This window comes from Bubalus kerabau, chromosome 6, assembly GCF_029407905.1.
Source record: "Bubalus kerabau isolate K-KA32 ecotype Philippines breed swamp buffalo chromosome 6, PCC_UOA_SB_1v2, whole genome shotgun sequence".
Classification (NCBI taxonomy): domain Eukaryota; kingdom Metazoa; phylum Chordata; class Mammalia; order Artiodactyla; family Bovidae; genus Bubalus; species Bubalus kerabau.
In genome coordinates this window covers 27,855,512-27,870,085 of record NC_073629.1, presented here as the reverse complement: position 1 = coordinate 27,870,085, position 14,574 = coordinate 27,855,512, and the positions used below count along the sequence as shown (strand labels likewise).

The window sequence follows — 14,574 nt, the reverse complement described above, 5'->3', positions numbered from 1 at the left end:
TCCCTGTCTGTTGTCAGAATTCCCAGAGACATGGAGTGACTCTCTCCTGCAAACCTTGTGCTTTCCCAGAGCATGCTTGACTTCCTGAAAACATTGTTAATAACACCTTGCTTTTTAACTCCAGGAAACCTTCATCCATTGCAGCCTCTGCAGAAGCTGTAATGGGAGGAATGCCACACAGCGCAGCCAGGCCAGGGCCCTCTGGGGGGTTTCTGGGCTCCTCACCACACTCTGGGCCCAGATCCCTCAGAGAAGCAAAGGCTGAGGTGAGAGAGGCCCTGCTGCGCCAGGTGGAAGGCCAGGAGACAGACCCTCAAACATCTTCCCCTCCGCGGAGTCCCTTTTGCTAAAGATATGCATTCCCTTGGGTTTCAGGTGTCCCTCCCCCGTTAAAGTGAATCCCCAAACAGGACAAACAGTTTATATTCACACAGCAACATGAATGAATTAATCGCAGGCCCTCTGGATTATTATTTGGGGGTGTTGAAGCAAAGTAGGGGGAGGGCGCTTGGGACCTCTGGCAACGCCAGCCCAGGCCCTGTGGGATATAAACAACGGGGATCCCAAGACCATACGAGGCATTCGTGAGAGCACCGAGAGTCTGGCCCTAGAGCCTGGTCGGGGAAGCCATCCGCAGGTAGGCGCAGGGCCTGGGGTCTGCAGGGACGCGCAGTCCCTCCTTCAAACGCTGGCTACAGCCTCTCCGGACTCCCCACCTCAACCTGGTGTTTCTTTAGCTCCAGATGAGCTCCCTGATTCCCAGAAAAGCCCCTCCGCGCGACGATTCTGTCCCGGGTCCTCGGAGATTCGGGGGCCCAGTTCCAGGGACATCCCCGCACCCACTGCGGACCTTGCTTGCGCTCCAAAGCGGGCCGGTCACGAGGGACGCGGGAGCTGCATGGCCGCCGAATCCCTGCTGCCCAGCCAGCCGGGGCGCCCCGCAGAGGCACGGTCTCGGCCGCCCGGGACGTGGGCACGCGCGCCCCAGGCCCCGGCGCCCTCCTGCCTGGAGCCCTGGCCGGTCGCAGCCGGCACGGCCCCGGCCTGGGGGTGGGGTTGGGGCGGGGGGGCGGAGCCAGGCCCGTGGTCGGTGTCAGGTTGCTCCGGTAACGGTGACGTGCCTGGCGTGGGCGGGGCTAGCACGCAGGTTGCATATTTTAGGAAGTGAGGAGGAGGCGCGGGCTTGAGCTGCGGCGGGGTCTGGGGCTCAGAGCAGCGGCGGGAGGAGGTGGACACGTGGCAGCAGCAGCAGTAGCAGCCCCGGCGGCGGCGGCGGCGGCAGAAGGCATCGGCCCGTGCCGCCTGCCGTCTTCCCTCCTTCCCGCCTTGCGGCAGCCCTAGCTCCTTCCTCTTCGCTCCCCCGGCCGCGCTTGCTTGGCCGGGAGCCGCTCTCTTCTTTTCTCTCTCATTCTCTGAACAGAAGGACCCGGCTCGGGGCGCACACCACCGCAGCTATGGGGAAGGGGGTGAGTGTCGGGCGAGCCAGGGGAGGCGCGCGGGGAGCCCTGGTCGGGAGGCGGAGGAAGGGGAGGAAGTCTGGAGGGCGACCGCAGCCGGCGGGAGGCGGAGGAGGAGGAAGCGGCGCAGCGCGGAACGGGTTGGCAGAGCGGCGAGGCTTAAAAGGCGACGCACTTTGGAAATGGAGGGAGTGCGGTAATGAGCGGCGGACGGGGAAAGAGAGCGCCGAGGGGCCGGAGCGCAGACCCTGAGGGTCTGCGGGCCCCCGAGGCCGAGCGCGCCCGGGGTCCGGGGCTCCTGGAGGCGGCGCTTGGGAGCCGCCGGCTCTGGAGGAGAAGGAGGGAGCACGGCAGCCGGGCGGCCCTGGCCGGGAGCGGGCCGCCGGCGGCATCCCCAGCCCGCTCCTTCCCTCCCTCCTTCCGCCCGCCCTCACCTCCCGTCTCTCGCCTTCCTTTCTCCCTCCGCCCTTCTCGCCGGGAGGAAAGGCGTGCTCCTCCCCTTCCCCTGTGGGCGCTCTGCCCGGCCGGTTCCCGGGCTGCGGTTCTCGCCGCGGCTCCGGCCCGGGCCCTAGGGGGCTTGCTATGCGGGGCCGGCCTTGGGGTCCTAGGCTCCTCCTGGAGGCGCCAGGGTTTACCCAGTTGTCCGCAGAGGCGGCCGCCCTCCCCCAAAGGGTAAAAAAAAGAAAAAAACTGGCTTCCCCTTAGTGTGGAGCCGGTCGGGCGGGCTGGTGCCAGAAAGGGTGTGCCTTCGCTCTAGGATGGCCTTGAAGGTATACTTTTGAGAGCTTTGATGGGCCACTTTCCATAAACACGGGATGCACTCGGGGCAGCCTGAGCAACAGGAGTGGTCATCTTGATGGTGGGGAGGGTGAATGTAGATTTTTTTGGAATAGCCTGGAAGGAGCACAGACTGATCCACCAGTGTCTCCGGATACTATAAATACGAAAAAAGGAAGGGAAGCGAGGACAGTACAGGTTAGGAGTGTCTACGCACGAAAGAGAGATTCTAGAAGGAACGAATCTCCTCCTCCCCAGGCAGGAGAGAGTAGCACTGTGGGATTACCAGAACGACGGCTGGTTCCTGCATTTTTGTAACTCAGACAGTTAACTTATAGGCCCGAGGCCAAAGTCCAGTCGAGAAAAGTTTATACAAAATGACGATCAGAAGTATCAATTGATGGGATAAAATGACCAGGTCGTGAGAATACCGGTAGGAGAGCATCCCCTCCATTGTGTCCAGGGCTTGCACGCTGTCCGGCGCTTAGTAGGACTTTGAAGGGTCTGAGGGCTCCTCCGTGTGGAGTGAGTGATGGGGGAAGAGGGAGGGTTCATTCTTTGGGGACTCTAAATGGATTTTGAAGGAGGTCATTGAAAGGTTTGGACCTGGTGGAGAAGGGAAGGAGAAGTGGGAATGCACAGCTTGAATCTTTAAAAAGCATAAAATGTGGAGGGCTGCTGGCTCAGGTCAAGTAGCTGAAGAGAACTGAGCGCCAGCCTCTGTACTCGGGGGGTGCAAACTGGGTTAGTGGCCTGTGCTGGTACACACTATCAAACCCTAGGTCATTCCAGTAAACAGGCTCTTAAAAGCTCATTTCTATGTCTCTTCTTCAGAAAAATAGTTGATTTCTGGAGCCACACATTACTGATTGCAGGACTGGAGAGCCTCCTAGATATGTACCCGAGCTTGGCCTAGGAAGGTGAAGGGATTTGCTCAAGGTCAAATGGTTGGTTCGTGACACACCAGATGTTCCTGATACGTGAACAGCCTGTAGTGTCCAAGCCTAAATACTCACTCACTTACTCCTTAACAATGACTTATATGCAGAACTCTAAAGTTGTTTTTCAGATGAAACTGGGGTGTTTGTTATGTTGGATTAGTGAAAAATGTTTCAGTAAATTATGTCCATAGACCTGTATGTCCCTTGGGTAACCCCACACTTGCACAGTAGTGGTAAAGATAACAGCGTACCTGGGCTGTGGAGGTTCAACCTCGATGTCTTACGGATTCTAATAACATGTCTAGGGGCTAGCAAACCCAAAGTTAGAATTGTAACTGGTTAACACAGGCTGATATGCTGCTTATCTGCTGGGTTGTCATTAGTATTTTGAGTACTCTGATGAATTGAACATTAGGGAGCAGGTGTGTGTGTGTGTGTGTGTGTGTGTGTGCTGGTGGTGGTGTGTGTGTGTTGTGGTGGTGGTGTGTGTGTGTGTGTGTTCTGGTGGTGGTGGTGGTAATTCTCCTGGGATAAAATAACTGCTTTTGTCCCTAGTGACTTACTCTGATAGTCCAAATGTTCAGAAGGATATTTTATGCTGAAATGTTGGGATTTTTCCACATGGGGATTAAAATGTGGGTGGAGTGGTGACTAAAGCCCTGCTGATAATTGGTTAACCAAGAAGCCTGTGCTGGCAGCTAATTTTTAAGGTCATCGTTCATTTCTTCCCCTCCTCTTCCCACTACTGTTGGGGGCCCAGGTTTTGACTGTATTTCAGGTGATTTTAGTTCTCCTTAAAAAATCGATCTCCTAAGCTTTGGGTAATGAAATGAAAGAACCAGCTCCTGCTGAATCATTCTTGGATGAAATAGGATTTTGTCCTTTTTTTTTTTTTTCATACTGGCTGCTTTTGCCAGTGACTTGGCTTAAATCCGCAGCTCGGCCTACCACCCCCAATTCTTTAGCCAACCAAAGATACACAAGAAACTTTTCTTTTTCTCAAGTTTACAGAAGACCAGGGTGGGGAGGAGGGATGTCACCAGGCCTTTCACCGCAGTTCTCCATTGTTAGAACATTAACTTAGTTACCTAGAAAAGAAACCATAGCTTATAGCTTATGGGTAGAGATGTAAAGAAGAGCTGGGAAGAAGGTGCAGGTGGAGGTTACACAAGGTATACACGTGTCAGCAGAAACCCTGGTTGCAGGGTCACACTGTCAGCTGCCCTTTTGGAGCTCAACTTGAAAGTGACTGAATCTCCTATGGCTGCTGTAAAGCCAGTACTTTGGACTGAAAACATCATAAGGCAGAGTTCTCAGGATGGAAAGTTGCCTGGGCCCAGCCAGAGAAGAAGGTTGGGGTTGCATCAGACCCTTTGCCTGTCAAGTGTTCAGTGTATATGAGTATGATTTTTTTTTTCCCCCTGCTACCTCCCCCCCGCCCCCGCTTTCTGTACCCTGCTGCTGCTCTGAGGGTGTATTCTCTTTGGGAAACTTACTGTTAGTTAATTTGTAGTTTTCTCTGCCAGTAAGTTTGTAACACTGGTGACTCACCTTTGGGTGGGAGGGTAGGAAAGGGGAGGTCTGCATCATAAATCTGAGAAGATGGAGAGTAGGCTCGGCCTGACAACCCCCCCTCCCCCAAAAGGAGGGGGAGGAATTTTTAAAAACCTAGTAAAATGTTTAGGCAGGTGAAGAGTAAAACTTAAAATATCCAGCCCCCACCCCCTGCCCAAGTGTTATTCTTAAATTGCATTTTAAAAAGAAAAAAGTGGATTCAACGTTACATAGCCCATCCATTCTCCACCCCAGAACCCTTTTAGAGCGTTGTTTCCTGGTTATTTTAGCAACAAATGGATAGATTAGTGACTCTCTGTTCAGTCAGGCTGTGTTCTTGAACAGAGTATATCCAAATTTAAGAATGACGGTGGATTTAAAGATAATTTTCTTGAAAGGAGTTTGTGTGGAAAAGTAAAACTAGTTTATTTAAAACAAAAAAGGTTTTTAAAGCCCCGAAGCGTCAGTTTCTCATCGGACCCTTAACTAGAGTACTCACCCAAGTGACCTCAGCTCTGTTTGGTTTAGAGTGCAGGGCAAGTGCGAGTGGCACCTGTTATTGCTGGGCTTTGGGCATTGAGAGATCAAACATGTATCAAGTATGGGTTTGTGCTGTTCACCAGTTAGTCTTAAGCCTTTTCAAAACTAGAAAACAGTTTTTCTTTCACCTGAAAAAAAGGAAAATACTGAGGGTTGAAAAGAATGGAAAGTATTATGAATTACCCTCTCCGGGGAGGCCAAGTGAAAGTGTCAGTGGACTCTGCTGGGGTGATGGCTTTTTAAGTTCTTGTCTACGTTCACTTTTCAGGTAAAAGGCTTTACATTTTCAGAGTCTTGGTCAAGGTCGTATGAAATGAAATGGGCTTTTCAGCCCTCTGTGAGGGGTGGGAGGACGAACATTTGTGCCATGGTGCCTCCTCCTAGCTGCCCAGGGCCCTCTGCCAGCCAGCAAGCCAGAAGAAGAAACACGAGCGTCAGATCAGATGGCCTCGCAGTAATCAGAGGGGCTGCTTTTGGCCAGCACGGCGCTGGGCAGAATGTTTCCCCGGCCCTGCCAGAGCTGTCCAGTTCTGGATTCCGCTGAAATTATAGGTCCAGTAAGTGATAATGTGAAGGACAGAGACTTTCAAAATCCACTATTTTCTTAAACTCATCTTCGTTGATGTATTTTTGGAAAAGGAGACGTAACCAAATCAGGCTTGAACTTTCTCACGTTGCTATGAATCGAGTGTGTGTGTGAGAGGAAGTGTATTCTTTGGCTGGAGTCGGAGGGAGACTATTCCTCTGCATATGAGTCACCTCCTTAGTTGTGCTTAAATCTGTCATCAGGAATCCACAAGAAGTTCTTCATTTATTTGACTGATGTTTGAGATAGCAGATTCTGTCAGAGAGAATAGAAGCACCCCACTCTACCCCCCAACCCACCCTGCAGTTTTTCTGTCTGGTTTCATATGCATCCTGAGCCAAGGGAATTTTGGCCAGTAGACCCCATTCCTTAGTTCCGTTGTGACTTGACAGTGAATTATATCTGAACGTTAATTAGTTCTGTATCTGGTTTTATTCAAACCCTGTTTAGTAACAGCTAGTAGATTTTTTTCTGTTGGTGATCTGAAAAGTGGATCCTGGATGCTTGTGCTTTGGTCTTTGGGACCTGCCTTGTTTTCATTGTTCAGGTTTCATGGATCGGGGGGACTTGGTTCTTAGTTTATCTTTCCCGTTTGTCCGCATGGTGAGGGCAGAGCCTCATGCACTTTGGGGTGTTATCCTCTTGCATTTTTCTTTTATCCTCCATATGATGCTTCTATGGTGCCATATTGGTTTTGTTTCAACTCAGGGGGCATTTCTCCAGGTTATCACTGCTTTTGTTCTTTTCAGCCCTACAGCTATATTACTTCCCACCCTAGGCTTTGGGGTACCAATTGAGGGGAGTGATCAGGACTTTGGAAATTAATTCAGTGTGCTTTTAATGCTTGTGCCAGTTGTTAGTCCATGGTCTCTCAAACCAACAACTTCGTTTGAGTAGCACTAGCCAGAGTGGTCTGACAAAATGAGAAAAGAGATGAGGAGGGCAGCAAATGGGGGGAATAGGCAGAATATTTTAACTCTTCACAACCCAGGTACCTAGTATAGAGGTAAAAAGTATCACCCCATTTTTAAAACAACTGAAAAAGCACATTTTTAAAGAGGTAGTAAATCTAAAGTATATTGATTATTTAGATGCTTTAGATTTTTTTTTGAATGATCATGAATGTATACTAACTATTGCAGGTAGGGTGGGCTGTCAGGCTCCTTAAATTTCACATGCAGGTAGATTGGGGAGGAAGGTTTTAAGCCGAGTTCATTTTGGGCTGAGGGAACCCACCGGCTAGTGCTGGAGCTGTTTTCTTTGCACTCTGCTGGCTGATGGACTGCAGCCCAAGTTTGGAGGGACTGAGCTGAGTTCACAAAGAGACCCCCTGCTATGGCCTGGCTGCTTGGTATTCCCCAGCTCCACCGCGGTTTAGGTGAGGGAGACAAGGAATGTGAAGGTAGGGTGGTCCTTTGGGTCACCTCCTCTTCCTCACCGCCTTAAATGCTGCTCTGGGCTGCAGCGTGGCTGTAGAATCACAGCAGTGCCTGCAGAATCACAGCAGTGCCTGCCCTCTCCCATCTCCAGCCTCAGATCCCTGGCAAGAGAAAATTCTTTGTACATAAACTACTTAGTCATTTGGGAGTGATCAGAGCTGTAATGAACTTGGTGTGGTAATATTTTATGTTTTCTTTGTTTTAGTTGATGATAAAATTAACAAATGCCCAAAATGAGGTTTCTTTTTTTAAGGTTATGACTTTTCATAGTCAATGAGGAACGGCAGTGATATAAGTTAATTAAAACCAAGTTATAATAACTTTCGTGTAGTGCTTTGCAGAGTACCTTCACATACACTATTAGGTTTGATAATGATGTAATAATACATCAGGAAGATCCGCGCGCGCCCCCCCCCCCCCCCCCGCCCCCGCCCCTTTATATATAAAAGAAAGATGTAGTCCACTCTAGGCAGTACTCCTAGGCAACCAGCAGGATCAGAGAGAGATCATCCCTTCGACTTCCCTGCCTGACTGGAATCAGAGGTACCCTTTCTACAGCCCTCTTGGCAAGCTTTTAAATGGGCTGCATTTGGGGCAGTTACTGTTACCCTTCTTCTGGCCCCTCTTGATAGTCCAAAGCTTGCTTTGTCAGTTTTAGAAACAGTGCTAGTTTTAGGTGTTTTGTTTTGGGATTTGACGGTGGCCCCTTGATTCATCCGACTATTGGAATGCCATCTAGAGGCTTCAGTCGTTACCCCCAAGTGTTATTTCCATTTTAGGCCAGGAAGAAACAGGCTGACTGTTCAGGATTGTCTTGCTGGCATATGGCAGAGCTAGAATGACCTGGGGCTGACTTAAAAGCACCATCCGTAGTCTTATCCCAAGGGTATAGATGTCTCTGCTCCCAAGTACCCTCCAGACTTCGTCAACAGCAACTTCTGAAGTTTGAAAGGCCTCTGACCTCCCTATTGGCCACAGGGGATTGTGCTGATAGGGTGGGAACTGTGGTCAGATGTCCACTCTGCTCAATTGAGGACGTTTCCAAGGCCTGCCCTCCTGAGGGCTTGTAGAGATGGATCTGTGGGCCTCGGGGCAACTTTAGCTTATTCAGACCTCCAGTGACTCAACCTCTGGGATAGAAGCTTCTCTCCTAAACTCATTGTACCTTCTTTGTGTGCCTTTTTAAAAAATTCAGGGATAATTCTTGGCTTCCCTTGTGGCTCAGCTGATAAGGAATCCGTCTGCAATGCAGGAGACTCCGGTTCAATCCCTGGGTCAGGAAGATCCCCTGGAGAAGGAAATGGCAACCCACTCCAGTATTCTGGCCTGGAGAATTCTATGGACTGTATAGTACATGGGGTCACCGAGTCGGACATGACTGAATGACTTTCACTTTCATATGGATAATTCTCTGTACCTGTCATATCTGCTTCCCACTCCTCCCCCTTTAAGTTGTCAATTACTGAAGAGGAGGAAGGTGCCTCGCCAGCCCCAACAGGTCATGCTCATTGTAAGGATTCAGTCTGTGCTTTTAAAGAAGTGAAGGTTGGGGCTTCAGCCTGGGGGCTGGAGTGCTGAGGGTGGGCACCTCCCCTGTGCTGCATACCAGCCCCGTTCTGCTCTGTGTGTAGATTCACAAACATGAATAGATGACAACAGAAAATGCTGTTAGAGCAGTGAAGTGAAGTCGCTCAGTCGTGTCTGACTCTGTGCGACTCCATGAACTCTAGCCTACCAGGCTCCTTTGTCCATGGGATTTTTCCAGGCAAGAATACTGGAGTGGGTTGCCATTTCCTTCTCCGGGGGATCTTCCCAACCCAGGGATCGAGCCAGTGGGAATCAGCAGCTTTGCACAGGAAGCTTTGGAAGATGTTGTTTACTGTTGTCTGCCTGCAGTTGGGACAGAATTGAACAAACAAAAGGAGTTTGGTGCTTGGGGCTGTGGGGAAAGCTGCAAGTGAACTCTCTTCTCTTCTATCAGGAGAAGTCACTGAAGCTCTTGCCAAAAATCCAGGGCTTGTCATAGCATTTTGTTGTGAAGATGGTTGGCTAATCAAGATGACACTCAGTAACCATTCAGAACTAGATGAGCTAATTCAGATGAAGAAGCAACTGGAAAATACATAGTCTATTGAGAAATGAAAATGAAACCCCTAAATAAACTAATTTGAAACAATTTAAAATAAATACTAAATAAATGAACCTTGCTCCAGGTTTTCAGCCTTGGCTCCTTTGATTAGGAATTTTCTCTCCCCACATCCTGAGCACCCTTTCCCTCTACCCAGATCAAGTGGTGGCAGAACTCACAGTGAACCTTTGAGAAAATGAAATCCCCTGGAAGCACGGGGTGAAGTAATAACACTTTTGATTTGAGCCTGTGTCACACTGGGCAAGCCCCTGCCCTTGTTGTGACCTCCCACTTCCTAAATTAGAATGACGGGGGGGCGGGGCTGGGGGAAGGTTCACAAATGGCCCTTTTGGAGAGGGTATAACGGTAACCTTGAGCCTCCATTGTACTTATCCTAGGGAGACAGTACAGTGGTGCCCCAAGGGTGCTGCGCACAGAGCGTGGTACCTGCCTGGCCTCCGGGCACTTCCTAATTGAAAAATTGACTTGTATACCTGGAGGAGTGGGAAGGTCATAGGAGTAGATTGGGGAGGCCATGTTATCATTCCCCTTTCCATGACCTTTGTTTTTCCCAAATGCTTTTCAAAGAAATAATAAAATGTTATCTACCCAATTTTAAGTTGTTCCCTGTTCCACCCTGCATTCTACCATTACACACACACAGATTTTTTTTTTTCCCTGCTTTGAAACTAGTAATTGAGATTGGTAGGGACTGGAGTAATGTTTGGTTCCCATCAAGATGAAGTAGTATTATTGTTTTACTTGTAGAAAAGAAAGCGAAAAAGCGAAGTAACTCAGTCGGGTCTGACTCTTTGCGACCCCACGGACTGTAGCCTACCAGGCTTCTCCGTCCATGGGATTCTCCAGGCAAGAATACAGGAGTGGGTTACCATTGTCTTCTCCAGGGGATCTTCCCGATCCAGGGATCAAACCCGGGTCTCCAGCATTGGAGGCAGACGCTTTAACCTCTGGGCCATAGGGGAAGCTTCCTAGGAAAGAACTGAATTGCATAAGCAGCCTGGTCTTCTGGACAAACAGTGCCTGGTGAAGCAATTAAAATCTTGAAGGAAAAGAACTATCTCTTGTTAGTACTTCCCCTGTCTCTTTCACAAATCTCCTGTTTTAAACTTACCGCCTCTTAGTGTGCCATGAATTGATGGAGAAAGGGGAGGGTTATTAGGGAGCCTCTATTTCCAGCTACCTTAAGCATTGAGAACTGTGAAGCTTCAGGCAAGGGGTCTGTTTTGTAAATGGGGATAGAACTTTGGAACATATCCAAGTTTTAGCTGCTCTAATAACTCTCTCCCCCTCTTTCAGAATGTAAAATGTTGAAAGCCAGAAAATAAAGCCTACAGATGATGAGGCAGAGGGATTTTAACTCTTGATTTTCATATATTTAAATTAAATACCTTTAATGATACTCAACTTTGCTTAGAGAATTTGTGGACTGGATTTTAAAAATCAATACAAACTGGCCACGTGAGTCTTTGAGAGCTCCCTAGTCAATGTGTTTAATATAAAGTTTCAGGCTTGTGCTTCCTCATTAAATATATGAAGGAAATGCAGTGGTCTGTGGTGAGGAGGGCTGAGGGGGCGGCCATTTTTTTTTTGGTTTGTGTTGTCTATTTGCTTCCAGTGTGTGTGATGATTTTCCATTTTAACTCTGGCACCAGGGCTCTACCAGAGAGGCTCTCACCAGTGTGGTTGCTCCATAGTGGAGGGAATGTTGAGAATGTTGACTATCTTTAGCTCTGCTTCATTCTTAACAGATAAGATACAGAAGCTAAAGGACACTTTGAAAAAATTAATCTGCAGGGAACACTGTACATGTAACCACACAAGTTGAGCAGTGTGAATACTGTACATGTCCTTATGTCTTGGCAGCACGAACTTGAAGTTACAATCTCTTTAGAGTCTTAGGGTATTTTTTCAAATTCAAGTGATTATTGTATTTATTTACAACCATATCTGCTATATCGATATGTTTTGATTTTTTTATTTTCAACACAGTATAATTTTAATCTAGACAGTGTTTTTCTACTTACTGCTTTAGTAGCTGGTGTACTTCTGAAAATTAGAAATGAATAAGGGAGAGCCATGAATGAACAGAAATTGCACCACAGAGCACCCATTGTAAGAAAATTGCCTTTTCTTTGCCCTTCTTAGGAGATGGTGGTGGTTGCAAGCAGATTGTGGGCTGGGGGCCTCTGGAGTGAGGGGTCTCTTCTGCTCTGGAGACCGCCCTTAGGAGCACTAAGTTCCGGCTTTGTGTAGCTGAGCACAAGCATTTTCGACAGGAGGTGGGGGAGTGGAACAATCTAAATTTAAACTATGGAATCAACGTTTTCTGTAAAAATTGTTCCAGTTTTCAAGAGGCGTAGGTGGATCCTGTGAATTGTGTGATAATGCACATGCTTCTCCTATATCCTGCCTCTGTCAAAACATTTCCAGGGACTTTTCATTTGGGAGTTTTATTCTCAGGCTGCAGATTGGGGTGGGGACTCCCTTTTTTGTTTTTCACTTAAAGAATTTGAAGGACTCTTGGGCTGACTTCTTTTTTTAAATAAGGTAAAAAAGTTCGTACTCTTAGGCAAGCCCTAAAGGTATTATATTTAAAGTTGGTATGTAATGACTTCTTTGCAAAGATAAGAATTAAACATGATAATAAAGTCATTAGCATTTAGGTGTATATCATTTAGTCCTCTCAAACATCTAAGGGAATGGGCACCATTATCTCCATGCTGGGGAAGAGAATAGTGCAATTTCAGAATCAGTGATTTGCCCAAGGACACACAGCTGTTAAGTGGTAGAGCCCAGGATTTGATGTCTGATTCAGAGTACAAGTGCATAAGTATAGTGTATTATACTCTAAGTTAGTGATGTGAAGATAGTTTCATCTTTCAATGGGGAAGATGAAGGGCCATGGTATGGAAATGTTGACAGTACAACCTTCTCCCCGGCCCCTCACCCCAAATGGAAGCAGCTGGTAGGGCCATTCTGAGTCCTGACAAGGCCTTCCCAGTGGTCTTAGTGCCCTAGGGTGCAGATGGCCTGTCTTGAGCTAGAGTTGGCACTATTCTGGATAATACTGGACTGTTGTTGAATATGCATCATCAGCACATATATTTCCATGGATATTAGCCCAATAACTTTTCAAGATGCTCACCTAAAACTCCTGAAAATCCCTTTCTCTACCACCTTGAATTTTGAGGTGCTGTTCCTAATTCACAGTCACACCTTTCCCTTGTTCCTCTATAGGTTGGACGTGATAAATATGAACCGGCAGCTGTTTCAGAGCATAGCGACAAGAAAAAAGCTAAGAAAGAGAGGGATATGGACGAGCTGAAGAAAGAAGTTTCTATGGTAAGTACCAGCAGGAAGGGTGCTTTCTGTTCTTAAATAGGAATTGTATCTTACATCCTTGAGTGTGTGGTGCCCCTCCCCCAGCCATTCTTCAATCAGATTTGCTTCATTTTCAAAGTAAAGAGATTATAGCAGTCCTACAAATGTTACTGAATCGTAGAGGTTGGTATGGAAAATTTTCATTGTAAAAGATGTCAGCGGGTTGGACAAGTTATTTAATACTCTGTATTCAATACTCTGTATTTAATATTCAATACTCAGTATTCAACCAAAGGTCCACAGAGGAGCGGTTGATATCATGGGCCTTTGCTTCTGTGTTTCTGAATCATACTGCGTGTAGGGAACTTCCAACCTCTTCAGGTGGTGGAGGCCTCCATGGATGCAACCTATCTAGAATCTGCCTGGTCAGGCTGTGAAGGCCCCCATCATACAGCTTGAGCCATTCGCTAGTGAAGACCACTCAGTAGGAGCTGTGTGGTCACCAAGCCATTGGCAATGGTGAGAGTACATATACTAACTTGTATTCTGAGCCTGATGATAGTGAGGGATGACCCTGATGGGTTTTTAATTCTTTTTTTAGTGATAAAATGTTTAATTCTTTTCCTTTTGTTTTTCCTTAGGATGATCATAAACTTAGCCTTGATGAACTTCATCGCAAATATGGAACAGACTTGAACCGAGTATGTTCTAATTTTTATTTTTGCATAGAATTCTGATCTTTCTCCTCACATTTTCCCCTGGTATCACAGGCCTAACCTTGGCGACTCCAGAATATTGATAGCCACCATCCATATCATGTCTGCTATGTGACATGCACAGAACTTGGGCTCTTGTATGCTGTTTTACTATTTTGTTTCCCCTGAAACTTTTTGAAAATAGGCATTATTTTCCCCATCTTGTAGCAAGTGACAGCCAACCAGTAGGAGCTCCAGGATTTGAAACCGAACAGATGCAAGGTCATGCTCACCACCTGACCTTGTGAACACAGATGTTCTGTTTATTCTTTGACATTGTTGAATTGAGTTGAAAATTTCAACTAGTTGAATCTTGAACAATTCAGATGTCTGTATTTTTATCAGCTAGCTCATGGTAGTAGGTCAGAACCTTGGTTTATTCTGTCATTTATTAGGAAATTTTTTTTACACAGTTCAAAGAAACTTCAGTAAAATATATACTGTATATCCTTGTTATCTAGTGGATTTTTATGTGTTAATTGTTTGCCGCAAACAATATAAAAGTAAAATCGGGGCGGGTGGGGGGGGTTTGTTGTTTTCTGGACAGTCACTAATAAGTCCAAGGAATGACTTGAGTGCCAGCTACGATGGAGCTGTTTTTTCAGTAAATTACCAACAAGCTCTGAGAAGTTTGGGGCCTTAGGCTCTGAGAGGAGGCCTGGCACTAAGACCCAGCAGGCAGTTGTTCTCTGAGCACCTCATGTGGGTTATCTCACTGAAGTTTACTCTAGGTTCCTATGACGTGTGTTTCTCGGCAACCTAGGTCACTTACTCAAATGCTGTGGGGCTGTTGTCTTGTAAAATGGGATTAATGAAAGGGTTGGGTAAAGGTTGTAGTGAGAATTAAAGTTAACTGGAAGTACTGGATTCAGTGCCCAATACTGGAAGTACTGGATTCAATGCAGCTCAGTGTCTCTGAGCTGCAGAGACAGCTCAGATGGCTGGTGTCGGTGGTGGTCATTCTGTCCAGGGATTGTGTCATGAACTTGAGGCAGAGGAAGGTCCTGAAATAAGTCCATGTGGACCCCGTAGGTATTCTTGTCCCTTTCCCCATA

At 47.4% G+C, this 14,574-nt stretch overlaps 1 protein-coding gene across 1 annotated transcript in view; it reads left to right on the top strand.

Annotated features, from left to right (window-relative positions):
* The first annotated feature begins 1,139 nt into the window (after positions 1–1,139).
* The window catches only part of ATP1A1 (ATPase Na+/K+ transporting subunit alpha 1), a 32,352-nt gene continuing 18,917 nt past the window's right edge, over positions 1,140–14,574 (top strand). Inside the window, exons 1-3 of the mRNA XM_055584624.1 lie at positions 1,140–1,466; positions 12,681–12,785; positions 13,406–13,465. Coding sequence (XP_055440599.1) covers positions 1,455–1,466; positions 12,681–12,785; positions 13,406–13,465 — 177 coding nt within the window. The 5' untranslated portion in view covers positions 1,140–1,454. The remainder of the gene's footprint in view (positions 1,467–12,680; positions 12,786–13,405; positions 13,466–14,574) is intronic.